Source organism: Diplotaxodon limnothrissa, linkage group LG12 (assembly GCF_057381915.1).
Source record: "Diplotaxodon limnothrissa isolate DT_005_m linkage group LG12, D_limnothrissa_male_GT1.1, whole genome shotgun sequence".
NCBI lineage: Eukaryota > Metazoa > Chordata > Actinopteri > Cichliformes > Cichlidae > Diplotaxodon > Diplotaxodon limnothrissa.
Genome location: NC_140607.1, coordinates 14606327 through 14626856, shown reverse-complemented (window position 1 = coordinate 14626856; position 20530 = coordinate 14606327). Strand labels below are relative to the sequence as shown.

Here is a 20530-nt window from a genome sequence, read left to right as displayed (position 1 = left end):
AGGATACATATTAAATAATAAATATTGTTTTCGTCACGAGATCTGTGTCACAGTGCCGTATTTTTATATTCCGTAGATTTTTGTGTACAAGTGGACAAATTTTCTTTGATACATTAACAGATTTTAACATTTCCTACAATTCCCCTGACCTTTGAACTAAAGCTTTAATTTTACAAACTCATCGGTATAACTCTTGTCAACAACAGTGTAACATTGCGTGCTATTGCATGTCTATTCACAGCCACTGAACTCACTGGCCACACACAAACACGTGCAAACTGAATGACCTACTGATTTCTATTCACATCTTCATTTACACATGGAGCCTTTTATTGTGGGGGCCCGTTTCTATACATTCATTAAGAAACCACACGCAATCCTCACAGCAACTGTCAGTAACTGCACTGTGATGTCTGTCCAACTAATTATGGCTAAATTAATATGTGAACATCTCTAACAATCTTTACTCATAACTTTATTCACTATTACGACGCAGAACGGTTCAAACATCTTCCTCTTCCACGCTCTGCCCAGATCTCAGTTTCATGATCACCTGGAAAAAAATACATTCACATTATTTTATGGTTTAATTCTAAATAGAAATGTACATATTTGAATAGCTGACTGTGAAAGTGGCATGCACCTCTTTCAGCTGGGCAATCTCTTTGCTTTCCACATTTCTCTGAGCGTTGTTGGTTATGGCCTTCACTCTTGTTGCATAACTGCAAAGTTCAGAGAGTTCAAGTGTTATTCTGTTGAGTTTTTTAGTGCTAAAATACAATAAAACACTGTTTTTTTCTCTCTCTGTTACATAAGAGATGTGAGCGTCTCGTCAAGATTGTATTCTGTAGGAGAGGTGTTGACGATCATCAGAGTTTTAGCATTTCCACCCAAAGAGTCTTGCATCACCTGAGAGAGATGAAACACATTTTGGTTGAACTGCTTGTCTACGTTGGAGTTCAGAATTGAAAAACTAGAATACTGCCTTTTTAATTTATTACCTGTGTTAGCTTGCTATTCCTGTATGGCACATGGGGCAGTTCAGCAGATAAAGCTGAGATCACATCACCCAGTGCACTCAAAGACTTGTTAATGGAGTTTGCCTCCTGCACAGAGGAGAACATGGAAGAATTTAAAGAAGTCATGACAAATCTTTCAACCACTCACTGACCCATGAAACAAGATAGGAGCAGACCTTCAGCTGGTGGTCCTTGGCACCTGTTTTGGCTGCTCGCTCACTGCCTGCCAGGTCTACAAGGCTCAGCTTCCCACTGCTTACACTCCCATTTGTCAGATTCCTGCTCTCCAACATGATGCCAACAATAAGATGAGAGCGGGAACTCTCCACGTTCATCTCTTAAAAAATGACAAAAATACAACAGGACAAAGAAAGATGGATTTTTATATATTTCTGGTATTTTAAGAAGTGCGACTTCAGAAGATGCTGATTAATAATCAGTCCTCAGAGTCTCTCTCTCTCCCTCTCTCTCTCTCTATCTATCTATATATATATATATATATATATATATATATATATATATATATATATATATATATATATATATATATAACGGCAATGCTCAGTGGCTAGTGGATCTGAGGGCAGACCACAGCGACCTCCCTGAACAGGGTCCAGTAACCATCACAGTGGCAGATATCCAAGAAAGGGTCTCCAGTATGAAGAGTTGGACAGCACCAGGGCCCGACATGGTTCACGCCTACTGGCTGAAGAAGCTGACTGCACTCCACGAGCGTCTGGCAGCACAAATGAACCAGCTGCTAGTTAACGAGAGACACCCGGAATGGCTAACTGAAGGCCGGACGGTCCTGATCCCCAAGGACCCCAAGAAGGGACCGGTCCCCTCCAACTACCGACCAATAACCTGCCTCAGTACTACATGGAAGCTCCTGTCAGGCATCATATCGGCTAAGATGAACAGGCACATGGGTCAATACATGAGCGGGACACAGAAAGGAATTGGCAAGAATACCAGAGGTGCAAAACACCAGCTACTGGTAGACAGAACAATCAGCCGAGACTGCAAGACCAGACTGACCAACCTGTGCACTGCCTGGATTGATTACAAGAAGGCCTATGACTCAATGCCCCACAGCTGGATACTGGAATGCCTAGAATTGTACAAGATCAATGGGACCCTAAGAGCCTTCATCAGGAACTCAATGGGGATGTGGCGTACAACACTAGAGGCCAACTCCAAGCCCATAGCACAAGTTACCATCAAGTGCGGGATCTACCAAGGAGATGCTCTGTCCCCACTGCTGTTCTGCATAGGCCTGAACCCCCTCAGTGAGATCATTAACAAGACTGGCTACGGATACCGACTACGGAACGGAGCAGTTGTCAGCCACCTCCTGTACATGGATGACATCAAGCTGTATGCCAAGAGTGAACGAGACATCGATTCACTGATCCACACTACCAGGCTATACAGCAATGACATTGGAATGTCGTTCGGACTGGAGAAGTGTAGTCGGATGGTAACAAAGAGAGGGAAGGTAGTCAGAACTGAGGGGATTGAACTACCAGAAGGCAACATTGCAGACATAGAGGACAGTTACAAGTACCTGGGGATCCCGCAGGCAAATGGGAACCATGAAGAGGCTGCTAGAAAGGCTGCAACCACCAAGTACCTGCAGAGGGTCAGGCAAGTCCTGAGGAGTCAGCTGAATGGTAAGAACAAGATCCGGGCCATCAACACGTACGCCCTGCCCGTGATCAGGTACCCTGCTGGGGTAATAGGCTGGCCAAAGGAGGAGATAGAAGCCACTGACATAAAGACAAGAAAGCTCCTTACCATGCATGGAGGGTTTCACCCCAAGTCCAGCACCCTGAGGCTGTACGCTAAGCGGAAGGAAGGGGGCCGGGGACTGGTGAGTGTCAGCACCACAGTCCAGGATGAGACAAGGAACATCCAAGAATACATTGGGAAGATGGCCCCAACTGACCGAGTGCTCAGTGAATACCTCAGGCAGCAGAAACCCAAGAAAGAGGAGGGAGACGAGGAACCATCATGGAAGGACAGGCCCCTGCACGGTATGTACCACCGGCAGATAGAGGAGGTGGCTGATATCCAGAAATCCTACCAGTGGCTGGACAAAGCTGGACTGAAAGACAGCACAGAGGCACTAATCATGGCAGCACAAGAACAAGCTCTGAGTACAAGATCCATAGAGGCTGGGGTCTATCACACCAGGCAAGACCCCAGGTGCAGGCTGTGTAAAGATGCCCCAGAGACAATCCAGCACATAACAGCAGGGTGCAAGATGCTAGCAGGCAAGGCATACATGGAACGCCATAACCAAGTGGCCGGCATAGTGTACAGGAACATCTGTGCCGAGTATAACCTAGAAGTCCCGAGGTCAAAATGGGAGATGCCCCCAAGGGTGGTGGAGAATGACCGAGCTAAGATCCTGTGGGACTTCCAGATACAGACGGACAAAATGGTGGTGGCTAACCAACCGGACATAGTGGTGGTAGACAAACAGAAGAAGACGGCCGTAGTGATCGATGTAGCGGTTCCGAATGACAGCAATATCAGGAAGAAGGAACACGAGAAGCTGGAGAAATACCAAGGGCTCAGAGAAGAGCTCGAGAGGATGTGGAGGGTGAAGGTAACGGTGGTCCCCGTGGTAATCGGAGCACTAGGTGCGGTGACTCCCAAGCTAGGCGAGTGGCTCCAGCAGATCCCGGGAATAACATCGGAGATCTCTGTCCAGAAGAGCGCAGTCCTGGGAACAGCTAAGATACTGCGCAGGACCCTCAAGCTCCCAGGCCTCTGGTAGAGGACCCGAGCTTGAAGGATAAACCGCCCGCAGGGGCGCGCTGGGTGTTTTTTTAATATATATATATATATATATATATATAAGGTTTAGCATCAGCATATTGTTGCTCTGCTGCTTTCCAGATCTGTAATGATGTACCTAAATGCCACCCCACTGCTATAACTGTAACTAACACGATTAGTCCAAACCAATTAGCAGGACCCTATTTGAGGCTTTTGCACGGCATCAAGAGCTCACTGGTGGCAGAGATGTGTCGGTTTGCGCAGGCCTGCTGGAACAGAGCGTAGAGCTCCTGGGCACTGGAAGCCTCTTTTGTCTCTGCTCCTTGGGCGAACACAACTCCCTTTCTGTTCCTCTTGATCTCCACCCGCCTGGCCTGGCCATGGGATTGAGTGTGTACGTGGGCCTCACCAGCCTGGCTCGCAAAGAGGTCCTGCAGCCTGTCATTGTAGAGCTCCAGCATATAGGCTGAAACCTAAAAGGAAGCACAGTAACCAGGAAGAGAGGAACAAAGGGAAGCAACGTCTTTTCTCTCCCAAACATGGTTTGTTTATATGCTGGTGAAATAATGTCTGCTACCTTAAAACTGAATTTAGAGCTGTTCTCGCGCATGATATCAAACATGGCATTGAAAGCTCTCGGGATGATCCCGGGATTCTTCTGTTCCTTGTCCCCAACCATAGTGAAGGTCTTCCCTGAGCCCGTCTGGCCATATGCAAAGACACAAACGTTGTAACCGTCGATAGCTAACTGGATCAGCCTGTGGGAAAAACATTTTCTTCAGCTGAAAGCATCAAAATATATGGAAGGCTTGATGTCAAGTTACCTCAGGAGCTACCTCACTGTTTCTACTTTTCCATCAACTCTTGAAATCTGTTTTTGAACATAATTTGCTCCCTTTCAATGCTACTAAATAGCCATAACATTACACAGCAGCAGAATCCCAAACTGAGCGAAACAGTCTACAGAGGTGGCACAGCAGCATGAGCAAATGCAGCATCAGCTGTCGTCTGTGTACTGGCAATGAAGGAATTTTATTTTGTCTAACGCATAAGAGCTCCCACTCATCACAAATCCCAATTTAACCCAAGCTTGAGTGCCTCCATGCAGCACATGTTAGGTAACTGTAGCTTTGGTTAGCCTGAGCTGGTACCTTAAAATAGTAGAAGCTACTTTTTAGATTCACAGAGGTTGCTATGATACAAATCTGGGACTCCCTGTGTCTGTTATGTCACATTGAATAAACGGGGCCGGGCCCCTCACCTGCTGGTGTCATGAAACAAGTCTTCCTGAGAGGCTTCAGCACTGAACACCTTGTCAAACTGAAACTCCCTTGGTCCACGAGGGGTTTCTACGGTGACAGAGTATTCATCTATTTTTTCCACAACGATGGCGCCACCCTGCGCAGCTTCGGCTCGGCTCGCAGGGCGAATCCGACAAAACACTCTAATTTTACCTGAAGAAACATGTTTTTCTTTTTAGTTTAGGTCGAAACTAAAATGCGCTACATGCAGTACAGACACACATGCATACCTTTCATATCTTCAACCATATTGTAATATTTTTTCCTCAGGGTCCTTTCTGAAGTGTAGTTCTCAATTATTTTCTTTTTCTCTTCTTTTTCTTGCTTCAGCTTGAAAAAAAAAACATGATGATAAGGGAAGAGTTATCATAGTGAGGAATGCTTTACATAAAATCAAGTATTTACAGCACTTTGTGCTAAAATATTCTATAATCAATGTTTAGAATAACAATGGGGCTGCTTTGGTACCCTGTTGGACTGTTGATTTATAATATAAGTGATACCTAATGAGTAGCATGTATCTGTAAAAGCTCACTGTGGACAGATTAATGCCTCTGTCTGTGGTTTCTGTAGTGTTTGGGTGGACAGATCTGACCTGATGTGGTAAAAAACTAACCTGATCCTGCAGCAATAGAAGCTGCTGACCGGCACTCTTAACTCCACCCGTGGTTTGGCTTGCCTCCTGACCCAGGATATCCTCCAGTTCTGAAACTGCACAGTCTGAGTGGAGATGGAAAATAAAAGAGTGATATGTAAAAGACTAATTACTTACTACTAGTTACTAATATATTATGACAATGAGATGTACATTTTTGTTATATAAAAGAAGTGAAGAATGTATGTGATGTGACTATATGAATTCATTTACTATTACTGGCTGGAGCCAACATATTCAGGAAATATAAGATGTATTTACCATTCATCACAGGGCTCTCTCCATTTTTAATGCAGCCTAAAGCGATTTGACAGACCTCAATTTCCTTCACTGTTTCTTGCAATAGAGACAGATTTGAGTTGTATTTCTCTGACCTGTAAAATATAAGAAAACCTTTAAAGTAAAGTGTGTAACTTAACTTAAACCTCCTGACTACCCGCAATGCAAATTTGTCCTCTGTAGAGCACCTTTCTAAACCTGAATATCACCCATGCACTGCATACTAAAGAATTGCCTCCTTTTGGTATCTACAGAGGACATTTAGGGTTTTCCAATGATACCAAATGTGAAGGGGTGGAGCTTTGGGAACTTTAGTTTTTTCATTAAGGAACATGGCGGCCATCGCTGCAAGCACATTTTATGGGAAGAAGAAAAGTAAGTGCATAAAACTTCTTATTGAGCAATTTTTAGCTATAAATGTTGTTAACATATTTTAAATAAGTCTCTTAATAACACATTAAAACATAGTATGCTTAATTCTAACTTCATTTTAGTATAGTATTGAAGTGTTTAACAAATGGCCTCCGTAGTGGACATTTGTAGTCATTTCCTCCATTTTGTTCTGTTTTTTTAAATGACCAGAAAAGGAGTCCTTTTTAGAAGCAGAAAGAAATTTATTGCAGTTTGATGAGGGAAACCCAGATCTTGAGTTGTCTGGTGAAGAAGCTCATAGGGAATAAGCCCTTGAAGAAGAAAGATGGAGGAGCATCAGGGATGGTACTCAGACCTGAACTTGCTGTCATTAAGTGGTTGGACAACAAGACAGTTGTCATGGCATCCTCTGCCTATGGCAATCAACCTCAGGACAGACGCACCAGATGGTCTAAGAAAAGCAAAAGGTTTGTCCATGTGCCAAGGCCACTGGCAATTGCTGAGTAGGCTATACTACCAATATAGGTGACGTGGACCTTGTTGCAGAATGTTGAGTTTCTACAGGATGGTCTCTCGCACTCAGAAATTGACAGTATGTGCAGTTCTCTACTTTTTGATCTGGCAATCACCAACTCGTGGCTTCAGTATAGCAATGACTTGCAGTTTTGGGGGAAGAAACCACTACAGTTCCTTGAGTTCAAACTTCTCCTTGGTGAAGAGTTGGAGCAAATATTTGCCATCAAAGTTCATTTTTACATGTTTGGCCTTCCAATGTCCTCTGCAGTGGACATGTGATATCTAAAAATATTTTAACTTTTTTTTCCCAAAAAATTATTTCAGTCTTCTAATTGCCTTACAAACATTGGGGGATTTAAAAAAAATTGATTGGACAACACTTTTTTTCCTGGTAGTCAGGAGGTTAACCTGATATTTTGAAATTAAGCAGTTATTACAACCATTAAGAAATCATTTTTTCCCTTTTCTTTCTTTTTTTTTTTTTGTTTGTTTGTTTGTTTTTTTCAATTTCTAACCCCTCTTTGTCAGTGGCATCCTCTCTGTCATTGCTTTCTTCTTGAACATTCTTGAGTCGGTCCAGTTTGTTTCTGGCTGAGGCCAGAGCAACCCGATTGTCCTCAATCATCTGGTCTAACAGGGCTCTGGTTTCAGGCACTGCACTGCAGATTTCATGAGCCTAAAGAAAGAGAAATTGATGCAACAGCCTAAATAAATCGGGGAGGAAAAGAGATGATTTTTCTTTGATTTTGTTGCTGGCAGTTGATTTTCCACATAGTTTAATATTAACTAATGTGTGAGCAGCACCTTGTGTATGACGAGGGAAAGCAGAACGCCGCAGGGTGGCTGAGGCACCGGAGGAATGGGGCTTCTCTCTGCCTCCAGCAGTTCGGTGATCTCCCTCTCCCTCTGGTACAGGCTCTCCTTTAGTTCCTCTAGACGAGCTTTAGCGCCCTCCAGTGGTTTATCAGAATCACTGCAGTCCTTCATTAAAAAAGTGGGTTAGTCCACCAAACATAAATCAAAACAAAACAGAAAAAGCAACACTCTAAACTTTTCTTCTTATTGTACTTTTCATGCTTTATCCTTTATTTGAGAAACAAGCTGTCACAACAACAAATTCAAACCCACCCTTGTTTGTTGCTGTGCTGACAGTCCTTCAATCTCCAGGTTTTCACCTTCCCCTGTGGTTTCCTGCTGCTCCTGTGTGGAGACCACCAACATTTCTTGGACTTTTCCTATTTCTTGTCGGGCCATCTGTAGCTCCTGCAATGCTGCTTAAGGCAAAATGGTATGAATAATTTGTTAGGCACAAACATTTGGTGTTTCACAGACTTTAACATCATGGCAGATAAACTCACTGGAGGCCTGCTGACTGTGCAGGGCATCCAGTCTGTTGGAGAACAGTTCCAGCATTTTGCTCTAATTGAAAGAAAAGAAGAAAATCTATGTGATTATATTGTTAAAATAGACTCAATGTTCTTCTCAAATATAGCCACAAGAGTGTGCTCTCATTCAGAAGATCAATGATTGATGTAAGAGGCCATGAAGTCTGCCAGACTGCTATGCAACCTTTTCTCTGTGCCACTGCAGGGCCTCTTCCATGCTCCTCTTCCTCTCAGCTCTCTGCTCCTTCAGCAACAGCTCGTTTTGAGCTTTCAGGGTCTGCAGGAAACAGGAACACGAATGCATGTAAATATGCATCCAGCCACTCAATATTTCAGATGTGGATTACAAGGAATATGAACTGGAAAATTAAAAGTAGAAATGTACCACAACAAATTTGCAGTAAAATGAGCAAGATTAAAACAATAGCGGTGTTCATGTACGGCAAATAGGAGAAGGACTGCGACCTCAACTTTAGCCTCCCAGTTGGCTTTCTTCTTCTCCACCTTCTCCTGGTAGATGTCCAGGATTTTTCGCAGAGTGTTTAACTTGTTCTGATAGTGAGATCTGATCTTCTGCACGGTACAATCCTGATGAGAGAGGACCGTTGTCAGTACTGTTTTGTTTTAGTAGACTCCCTCACACAGACACTCACACACATCATCACCTGGTTCTCCTGCATTGTCATCTGGAAGTTCTCTTCCAGCTCCTGGACCATTTCCAGATGCCTTTTACTCATGCTTTCCATGTCCTTGGCTATCTGTTTTTACAGCGCACAGTCACTAACAGATATCAGATAGACACAAAAATGCATCCTGGTATCATGATCCTGATCAAATGCCTTCGAGGGCAACAGTGGCACAATCAAGGCAGCCATGTGAGTGTGAATGAGAGCAAAACAACAGTGTCTGACAGTGTCTTCATTGTGTGTTTGCATGCCCGCAACCAGCCAAAGCACTAAGTAAAAGGTCTGAAGAAATATTTATCATCCACTGAGAAAGAAGAATAAGCTACTTTGTCTTTTTTGACCATGCTAACATGCATCACAGGCTGATTGAGATTAGGATGTTAATTTTTGGTTTTTCTTCTTCTTTTTGCTATTTCACTTTGGAGTTGCCCAAGCAGGTCATCTGTTTCCATCTGCAAGTTCAAACAAACTAATTATATCCTTTCTTACTTTGTCCCTGAATCATCCAACCTGAGCTGTCTCTGTAACACATTAATCCGTGATACCTCCACTAGTGTAAAACTGGTTCTACTTTAAATAAAACTCCACTGGTCTGCACGACTGTCCTGTGATGATCCTCATTGTTTTACCTGAGCAATGCAGAGTTCAGCAGACTCATAGGGGATGTAGATCTTGCCACCTGGTGACTGCCCAACTTGATCTGCATCACTCCTGCCTGGCAGCTGAGATTCTGATGAGCCTGCAGAAAGAGTACGCTGCAAATGACTGTTTATTACAGAGAATGGGGCTTAGTTAAAGTGATAATTAGTAGCAAACCTATCTCTCTAGTGCCATGCACAAGGAGCATGATTTTAAATCTGTACACAGGTAAAGTTCTCAATGTATACTTGGAAATCATGTTAAAATGATGACTAAGCTTGTAAAAGCAAACGCACAAACTAGATAGACTGCATTGATCTACCTGTCTGCCAGTTCATGTTGGGCAATCAGCATGTGGCACATAAAACTTCACTGAAACAGTTTCTAAAAAGGGATCAACAATGCAGCCATGAATAATCTGCTTGTATTCCTATGTTAACTTGTGCTCTCTTTGTCCATTTATGTATATTCTATAGATAGCCAATTTAAGGTCTGCCTAGAGAATGAATTACAAATCAAATTAGGACATGAATGCAGGGGTGTGTCGCAAGATTCACAATTCATACTCCTCCCTGTATTAAAACTAACAATAATAAAAAGTAACTTTTCCACACTCCACCACACCCACTGTCACACTCGTCTCACAGCAGAGAAAGAAACTAAATTGCAAATTTAAAGTACTATTAAATTAACATATATGTTTTTGCTCTGAATCTGTGGTTCCCAACCATTTTGTCCTTTGATTCCTTAAAATGAAAGTGTTTTTTGTATTTTTCGCATGTATTTCTGTTTTTTTGTACTTAGCTGTTTTTTTTATTATTATTCCTGTCTCAGCATATCAGATATGATTTAGCTTTTGAGGTTTTCTGGCCTTAGTTTGGGATTTATAAAACCTAGCTACTCCTCATCCAAATGCAACAGTGAGATGCTGCTTTAACACTGATGCTTTAGAAATTTAATAATGTTGTGCACTATAAAACACGGTCACCTTCACCAGCACTTTTATTATTGCTACTTTACGTATTTTTTTTTTAATTTTTTCGTGATTTGTCACAGACTGTTTTACATTGTTGCATTTTTTACTTTTACTTCAACGCAATTACTGTGTAAGCAGAAACTGAACACCCATACTGCAGGGGAAACACACACACACACTATAACCCCCATTTCCTCTCATACAATATCCTTTGTAGGATATTGTAGGTAGTGCAACTTTTCTTTTCTTTTTCTTTTTTTTTACAGCACCTTGGTTGACCTCTTGTCCATTGTGTTTCCTTCGGCTGGCAGTGATCCAGCGCCTGAACGCGGCCCACCTCTTCATCCAAAGAGTTTGGGGATAAGCAACAGCTTGAACAGTTAAACACATGTTTTTGGAGAGTTGCAATCAAAACTGAATAGATATGAAAAAGCAGAAGGCACAGGTTCTGTAAGCACATATTGTCTATTGGAAGCTTTTTTTGTAATCCCTGTGTAAACATAAACAGTTTCCCTATTTTTTTAAGTCGCTTAAGTGAAGAAAATTGTAAATTTTCACCCAACTATCTAATTATATTTATATAATTTATATATTTATATATACAGTTTTCTTTGGATACACCTTCTCATTTAATGGTTTTACTTTATTTTCATGACTCTTTACGTTACATTTCTCACTGAAGGTACAAAACTATGAATGAACACATATGGAAATATGTAGTAAATAAAAGCATGTGAAATAACCCAAAACTAAGTTTTATATTCACTCTATGGTCCATTTCATCCCAAACCATCTCCACTGGGTTTAGGTTAGGGGACTGTGGAGGCCAAGCCATCTGGTGCAGCACTCCATCTCTCTCCTTCTTGGTCAAATAGGCCTTACACTGCCTGGAGGTGTGTTTGGGGTCTTTGTCCTGCTGAAAAATAATTGATGATCCAACTAAATGCAAACTTCCGCAGGATGCAGTGGTAGCCATGCTGGTTCAGTGTGCCTTCAATTTTGAATAAATCCCCAACAGTGTCACCAGCAAATCACCACCACACTATCACACCTCCTCCTCCATGCTTCATGGTGGGAACCAGAGACTGTCCATTCACCTTTTCTGCCTCGCACAAAGACATGGCAGGACACTTTTCCTTAGTAGTGGTTTCTTAGCAGCTATTTGACCATAAAGGCCTCATTCACACAGTCTCGTCTGAACAGTTGATGTAGAGATGTTTTGCAATTTCTGAGACTGGTAACTCGGATGAATTTATCTTCAGCAGAAGAGGTGACCCTTGGTCTTCCTTTTTAGGGGCGGTCCTTGCGTGAGCAATTTTCCAGACTGACCGACCTTCAGTTCTTAAAGTAATGATGGACTGTCGTTTTTCTATACTTAGCTGATTGGTTCTTGTTATTATATGAATTCTAAGAGTTGTCAAATAGGGCTGTCAGGTGTGTACCAACCTGACTTCTGCACTACACAACTGATCTCCCAGCCGAAATTAAGAGGGCAAAAAATTCCACAAATGAACCCTGACAAGGCACACCTGTGAAGTGAAAACCATTTCAGGTGACTACATCATGAAGCTCACAAGGGTTTGCAGAGCTGTCAGCAAAGCAAAGAGTGGTGACTTTCACAAATATGAAATATTAATCTGATTAATATTTAGAGTTATTAATCAGATTTCTTTCCGACGTAGTTTCATAGATCTTGCTTCATATATTTGACGTCTATAGTTAGTTAGTATATACACTTTACAAAGTAGTAAAAAATAAAGAAAAACATTCAATGACAAGGTGTGTCCAGATTTTTGACTGGTATTGTATGTATATATAGAATTAAATAGTAATGATACTTTACAGGTGGAAGCTTGTGAAATACTTTCATTGTTTGCTTGTCTACTTTTTTTTTTTTACCCAGCTTGCTTGTAGACCCACATAGCAAGCAGGTCTGGCCCAGATCTGGTATCAAGCTGGCACTGCTGGCTGACTTCTGGCATGATAAGACATATGTCACCCAGATATGGGCCAGGCCTGCCATAGATGGCACTGTCGATGTGATGGCATGCCATATCTGGCTCGATTGTGATTTGGTTTATGTGGCCGGGCTCATAGAAAACAGGTCTTCCCTGGATCCAGCATCAAGCTGGCACTTCTGACTGACCGGTGTCGTGGCAGAGTGTATGTCAACCAGATGTGGGCCAGGTCTGGCAATGATGGCACTATTTATGTTCCTATTTTCCTATTTTAGTTAGAAGACCCAAATGCCATGTTGCAATACTATACTGCTATGGTAGCCAACGTTTCAAATGCAGATTTGACAGGTTTGTGAGTGTACGCTTTATCCAAAACCTAGTGACGGTTTACTCGTCATTGCCTGTAGGTGGCTGTAGCTCAGGAGGTAGAGCAGGTCACCTACTAATTGGAAGGTTAGAGGTTCGATCCCTAGTTCTTCCAGTCTGCATGTCGTGAATGTGTATGAATGTAGTTAGGAAGCACTCGTTTTAGAGAAAGTGTGTAAATGTGGCATGTTGTATAAAACACACTGAGTAATCTGGGAGCATATAAAAGCATCAGGCACTGTCTGAACAGAGTTTCATCATGTTACTTTCGCACTATTATATTCCGGCACATGTTGTTATTACATGGCTTGCAGCTCGTGGCTGCACACAACTTACACATGGCCCACATACCGCAAAGAATGACGGCCGTTTGGTGGCCCAGATCAGGTTTGCCAGAGGTAATCCACACATGGGCCAGCACAGGACCACCGGTGTGTCTGCAACTGGCCTTGTGCTGGCCCATGTACTGTCAACATATATATATAAAAGGTAGCATAGAAAGGTTTAAAATATTATGTCACATTTGAACTCTGACCTCTCGTTCAAGCTCAATGCATTGATCTCAAGGTCAAAGTGATAATACAGTAATGCCATAAAGAGCATTTAAAAATGTTTCTTACTGTCATTGTTTGCATTGACAGCGTATATGCATTTATGGAATAATATATGGGGATTCTTAATATAACATTACTTTGGACCTTGGGCCTTTTCTTCAAGGTCAAATAAGGTTAAACCTCAATAAAATGTATTTTATTTTTTTCTTGAATGCTTAAAATTCTACTGCATTGGTTTGTATTGGGAGCATTCAGATTATGATACTGATATATGGGGATTCTTACTGTCACATTTCAGCTGGTATCCAAATATCATGTGACATTTGACCTCTGACCTCACTTTTGCATTTCACATCTGACTTTTTTTCAAGTTGGGCCCAATATGTTAACTATCTTTACACAATGTATTGTCAAGAGAATGAGCTGCCTAGATAGAAAAAAAAATGAAGGCCTCTTGTTCTCCAGCCACCTCCTCCAGCTTATCCCAGGGAACACCAAGGCATTCCCAGGCCAGCCGAGTGGAGGAGTAGTGACTCTACTCTAAGGGAGCGTCCACCCATACAATACTATTGTCCTACAAGTAAATACTGCTCAGAGTGAGCTAACCTGGTTGAGGTTTGTACTCTCATGGCGCCTCTTTTTTATAACGCATTTATGATCATGTTATTGCACTTACATGGAAGGACTCTTGGGAAAAAGAAAACACATAAATCACTTGGAAACATTTCCATTTTATTTCTAAGATTCCAAACATGTCTTACATTTTTATGTTGAGTGATTCATGGTATTCAGTTTAATGTCTATTTACATTTCTGAAGGCTGCAATCAAAAAGTAGATTATAACACAATTAATATGTTCTAGTTAACTAAAAACTTAGTTCTGGCTTACTTTCTCTCTCAGTTCGAAGCTTTGCCACTCACAGCCTAATCAAAAATATTCCACAAGTTGGCCCTGTTTGACAGCTTCATCATTCTCCGTGTCATGCCGAACCCATCCCACCCTCTCCCCTCTTTTGTTCCTCGTACAGGAATGTGGGTGTGTTGTAACTTTCCTCACAGAAACACCTTTCAGCAGAGAAACAGAAATTATGTCAGGAATTGGAGAGGAAGTTACTGGAATACAAACACAGTTATCCAGTTGAATGAGTCTAAAAGCAGGCTATAGAAGAGCCCAGCGGTAAAAGGCAGAAAACAGGGCAAAACTGAAAGTCAGCTGGTCTGACCTGCTGTGGTTTTCTCATACTGGTCAAGCTGTGTGTTGTGAATAATCGGGCATGGCCTTTCATCTTGAAGCTCTGGTACACTGCCTGGTAGCTCTTCCAGCATCTGCGCTGCCACAGGGACTTTAGCAACCCTCGAAGACACCACACGGTCCTCGGGGCAAGCAGACCTGAAAGTCGTCTCCCAGGCAACTGAGAGAAACATATTACATATGAACTTTAAATACAGACAGTAAAATGAAAAGATGAGGTATGATCCTTCCCTCCACTGCCAGACTTTTGATGGCTGTAGACAGAGAAAAGGTGAAAGAACAAAAAAGGAGGTGCAGCATGAGGACACACAGCTTTAAGGTACTGATAACATCTTCATGGGATATAAAGACCTTTAAACCCATGAGAATTCAATTGCACATAAAAAATAATTGTGAAAAACACACCTGGTGTGATTTCTATTCAGATGTAGTGGCTACCAGTTATTAATGCAACTGCCATGTAAGTCTGTGTACTTGTCAGTGAGTATGTGTGCTTGCATGTGCTTCGATCTGGTTCCACAGGTTCTCATATCTAGATTTTCAACCAGGTTCTTTTAGGAACAATGTGTTCTGTTTTTTTCAATGCACTGGCTGCTTCAATGCTTTACAAAGGAGGCAGCCAAGCAGCTGAAATATTTAACCCATGTCCAACTTCATCTGTCTGCCCCCAATACCCTCTGTCAGCTCTATTCTTATGTGATATTAGATACAACAACAACAACAACAACAACAAAAAACCCAAGGATGCTGTTTTCACCATGCATACAAATAAAAGCCATTAGTAATGGGACTTTGTTTTTAAACTCACATTGCTTGCCTGCAGGAGCTACAGATCGATGTCTTCCTACTTTCTTTCCCAGGAAGGTCAGTGAATAGGATCCACCCTCAGCTCCGGGAGAGTTCACGTACATTGTGTATATAAATATGTGGTGCAGGTCACTGCTACACTGAAAAAAAAGGCCATGTTGGATTTACTTCATTCAATAGTGGACATTGGTTGCACACAACTGTTTTGCTTTGGCAGAAACAACTGAGTTAAAACAACACAACTTATTCATATTCAATAAACCTGTGCATTTTGTGTTGATAAAGCATAATTGAAACATGTTCAGATGAAGTAAGTTGAGCTCTTGGAATATTTTAATCCTTCACAATTTTGTCATTTTATTTCAACACTATTCAATAACTTTTACCCCAATACTACTTGGTCACTTAAATACTACATGTTGTAGCTATGATTTCAAGGCTTGATGCAGAATTTTCTGTACGTTTTTGTCCTTGACAGGTTACACCACAATAAATAGCAACAGCATACATGTGGTGTGTGTGTAGTTGTCTGCCTCTTATGACTCCAGTGATTTTCCTGCAGTTTGAAATCTTGTGCGATCTTGTGAATTTCATGAGTCCAGCAACTAACCACTCTTAAGAGCAAACACTTTGGCGACAGTGAGAAGGAAAAACTCCCTTTTAACAGGAAGAAACCTCCAGCAGAACCAGGCTCAGGGAGGGACGGGGCCATCTGCTGCGACCGGTTGGGGTGAGAGAAGGAAAACAGGATGAAAGACATGCTGTGGAAGAGAGACAGAGGTTAATAACAGGTATGATTCAATGCAGAGAGGTCTATTAACACATAGTGAGTGAGAAAGGTGACTGGAAAGGAAAAACTCAATGCATCATGGGAAACCCGGCAGCCTACGTCTATTGCAGCATAACTAAGGGAGGATTCAGGGTCACCTGGTCCAGCCCTAACTATATGCTTTAGCAAAAAGGAAAGTTTTAAGTCTAATCTTGAAAGTAGAGATAGTGTCTGTCTCCCGAATCCAAACTGGAGGCTGGTTCCACAGAAGAGGGGCCTGAAAACTGAAGGCTCTCCCTCCCATTCTACTTTTAAATACTCTAGGAACAACAAGTAGCCCTGCAGAGCGAGAGAGAAGTGCTCTAATAGGGTGATATGGTACTACAAGGTCATTAAGATAAGATGGGGCCTGATTATTTAAGACAGGGGTGTCAAACTCAAATACACAGTGGGCCAAAATTCAAAACTGGAACAAAGTCGCGGGCTAACGTTAATATTTATTGAAATATATTTATTCCTCCAGATATAAGAATGAATCTTTTCTTATGGACTCAAACACGTTTTGCTGAAAAACTGAATATGGAACAAGCAAAGCTTAATACTAAACAATATATATATATTAGCTGTATAATACCAGTAGGCCAGCTCTAATAGTAATTTGGTATGGCTTTGCGGGCCAAATGTAATTAGGCTGCGGGCCAAATTTGGCCTGCGGGCCAGAGTTTGACACCTATGATTTAAGACCTTGTATGTGAGGAGCAGGATTTTGAATTCAATTCTGGATTTAACAGGAAGCCAATGAAGGGAAGCCAAAACAGGAGAAATATGCTCTCTCTTTCTAGTCCCTGTCAGGACTCTTGCTGCAGCATTTTGGATTAGCTGAAGGCTTTTCAGTGAGTTTTTTGGACATCCTGATAATAATGAATTACATTAGTCCAGCCTGGAAGTAATAAAAGCATGAACTAGTTTTTCAGCGTCACTCTGTGACAGGATATTTCTAACTTTAGAGATGTTGCGCAAATGGAAGAAAGCAGTCTTACATAATTGTCTAATATGTGCGTTGAAGGACATATCCTGGTCAAAAATGACTCCAGGGTTCCTCACAGCGTTACTGGAGGCCAAGGTAATGCCATCCAGAGTAAGAATCTGGATAGATACCACTCGGCCCTAAAAATTTCTAAGATTTTCAGGGCCGAGTACAATAACCTCAGTTTTATCTGAATTAAGAAGCAGAAAGTTAGCAGCCATCCAGGTCTTTATGTCTTTAAGACATTCCTGCAGTTTAACAACTTGGTGTGTGTTACCTGGCTTCATGGATAGATAGAGCTGCGTGTCATCTGCATAGCAGTGAAAATTTATGCTATGTCTTCTAATGATGCTGCCGAGGGGAAGCATGTATAATGTAAACAGAATTATAGCACCGAACCCTGTGGAACTCCATAATTAACCTCAGTGTGTGAAGAGGACTCTCCATTTACATGTACAAATTGGAGTCTATTAGATAGATATGATTCAAACCACTGCAGCACAGTACCTGTAATACCTACAGCATGTTCTAATCGCTCTAATAGGATATTATGGTCAACTGAGGTCTAGCAGGACAAGCACAGAGATGAGTCCACTGTCAGAGGCCATAAGAAGATCATTTGTAACCTTCATTAAAGCTGTTTCTGTGCTGTGATGAGCTCTGAAACCTGACTGAAACCCTTCAAAGAAGCCATTCCTCTGCAGATGATCTGTTAGCTGTGTGACAACTACTCTTTCAAGGATTTTTGATATGAAAGGAAGGTTGGAGATTGGCCTATAATTAGCTAAGACTGCTGGGTCTAGAGATGGCTTTTTGAAGGTTTAACTACAGCCACCTCGAAGGCCTGTGGTACATAGCCGATTATTAGAGATAGGTTGATCATATTTAGGGTCGAAGAATTAATTAATGGCAGGACTTCTTTGAGCAGTTTTGTAGGAATGGGGTCTAAAAGACACATTGATGGTTTGGAGGAAGTAATTATTGAAGTTAACTCAGAAAGATCAATTGGAGAAAAAGAGTCTAACTTAACATCAATGGTACTAAGAGTAACTGTAGATGATATTACATCTGTGGGATGATTATTGGCATTATTTTCTCTAATGATAAGAATTTTATTTGTGAAGAAGTTCATGAAGTCATTACTAGTTAACGTTAAAGGGATGGTTGGCTCAAAACATGACATTTTTGTGTTCAAATTACAAGGTAGCCTTTTTTAATTTAACAACCACCTAATTTATATTTTTCGGTATACCGAAAAAGGTAGAGGCAGCTGCTCGACTTGACTGAGATGGATGCCTTCCTCACACCACGATCCAAAGCACACGAGACTGAAATCCCATGCAGTGTCGCGAGATTAAACATTGATATATTATTGACTTACTTCACTCGAACATGATATGAACAATTTAATCTACCCTCTCTGCATATCATGTAGTTTCTACACTATATAGTTACACTTAACTTTAAAACATGAGGCAATTGTGTTAAATACACGCAAGATGCTTACATAAATCCAAGAGATGGACAATCCCTTTTTTTCAGTGTATTCTTTAGGTTGATCTCTGTTAAGTTGACACATGAGAGTGGACCCGTCTGAAACACACAAAAAGGAAAAATCATGTTGAATTTTGAAAGCTAAAAAAAATGAACTTATAGACTGAAAATCCTCAAATATTTTGATCTATATCTTGAACTTTCAATCGCGCCCTCAAACTATGTGCAGATGTCTAAATGCCCACTCAGCAGCTTCACTCAAGGAGTGTAATCCTTCAGTCAGCCACTCCAAGCTACTATAAGCTGCAAGCTTCAGAACAGGAAAAACTGAAAATCCCAAACTTTCATTGTGGACCTATTTTTATTTTCAGATTCTCTCATTTCACTGTGCCGTATCAGGACAAATCTTCAGCTTCCTTTACTAAACTTGTGCAAATTTACTATAACAGCATCCACTAAACAGTAAAAATATGCAAATGAATGTATATTTAAATACAAAAAAGTAAAAAAGAGAGAGAAAAAAGCAGAACTACCTGGTTGTCAGAGCAGCTCAGATCCCTTCGATGTGATTCAGGCCAGGGTGCTGCTGTGCTGATCAGGAGAACGAGATGATCCTGATCTCTTATGGGAACCAAACTCTAAACAGTCTTTAAATATTAAACCTGCAGAGATGGAGTTTCACCGGGTACCAGCTTAAACTCTGCACAGCCAGAGGGTAAAAAGATGCCATAAACAGTCCTCAGGTTTCCCGTGTGTGAGATAGAGATTGTAACTGGATGCTTCCTCATACTAACAGACACATATATAGGTTACACACACACTCTTCACTTGGGCTCTGTTTTTTTCTCTTTCTTTCCTTGGAAACCTACACTTTCCCAAATAAAGTTAATAAAACTGAAAACACACCACCTACAGAAAATAAGAAGAGAATGAAGACAAAATCAGAAATTCTTGCTAATAGAATTTATTTTGTAATAAAATCATATCAGTTGCAGCTGCTAATGTTGTCCTTTTGTCCTTGGCTGAGGGTCTCTGTTACAGTTTCCTTTTTTTTCTTTCTTAGACTGAGAAACTCATTTGGAACATTTGGCCCACAGCTTGAGCATCTGTTTAACACACCTTCCTTAGAGGTAAATCCACCCGTGATACCACTTTAATGAAAATGCAGCTTTGCCTGCTGTTTCCCTTTATTTCTCCACATTCGCAACCCTAACCCTGGATATCAAACTCACCCTTTTTCTCCAGTCTGGAAACTCCAACCAATTAATCACACAAGTCTTTCATCACTGGAAAATATCAGGACATATCGTATATGTAACAGAGGTTTTATTGCATGTCGCCACTAGCCTCTGGGAATTCGATTGTTCCGTCTGATTACAAAGTCTGACGGGGTTAAAATATTGTAATCACTGACAGCATTAACACTCTGTTGAGACATGCAGACTTCAAGGAGTATGACAACCTGACCCTGCTGTCATGACAACACAACACACCTCAGACATCACTCCAAGGCTTAGACTTTGGAGAAATTTTGAGGTCTTGGTTAGCTTGGTTATTCATACAGACAATGTAATGCTGGACTCCCACATAAATACATGACAGTAGTGCTGTCATACTGTTTAACGTCACTTGTTGCAAAGACAAGAGAAAACAGCAGGAACGTCAAAGACAGATATTTGATCTACCAA

At 41.4% G+C, this 20530-nt stretch overlaps 2 protein-coding genes across 2 annotated transcripts; both read right to left on the bottom strand.

Moving 5' to 3' along the window:
* Positions 1-502: 502 nt before the first annotated feature.
* On the bottom strand, positions 503-10945 carry kifl (kinesin family-like). Its single transcript, XM_085368038.1, has 20 exons — positions 10885-10945; positions 9630-9739; positions 8980-9072; positions 8780-8902; positions 8499-8591; positions 8288-8348; positions 8058-8200; positions 7734-7910; positions 7445-7605; positions 6024-6136; positions 5724-5827; positions 5338-5437; positions 5068-5260; positions 4384-4564; positions 4042-4279; positions 1196-1356; positions 1002-1106; positions 812-909; positions 644-722; positions 503-553 (listed from the first exon to the last, which is right to left on the bottom strand). The coding sequence occupies exons 3-20, from the start codon at positions 9058-9060 to the stop codon at positions 503-505; spliced, it is 2262 nt and encodes a 753-aa protein (XP_085224164.1). The 5' UTR covers positions 9061-9072; positions 9630-9739; positions 10885-10945.
* A 3476-nt stretch (positions 10946-14421) lies between these two features.
* LOC146620993 (uncharacterized) lies at positions 14422-15656 on the bottom strand. The gene is made up of 3 exons (XM_085368039.1): positions 15554-15656; positions 14717-14905; positions 14422-14558 (listed from the first exon to the last, which is right to left on the bottom strand). The coding sequence occupies exons 1-3, from the start codon at positions 15654-15656 to the stop codon at positions 14422-14424; spliced, it is 429 nt and encodes a 142-aa protein (XP_085224165.1).
* Between the last annotated feature and the right edge of the window lie 4874 nt (positions 15657-20530).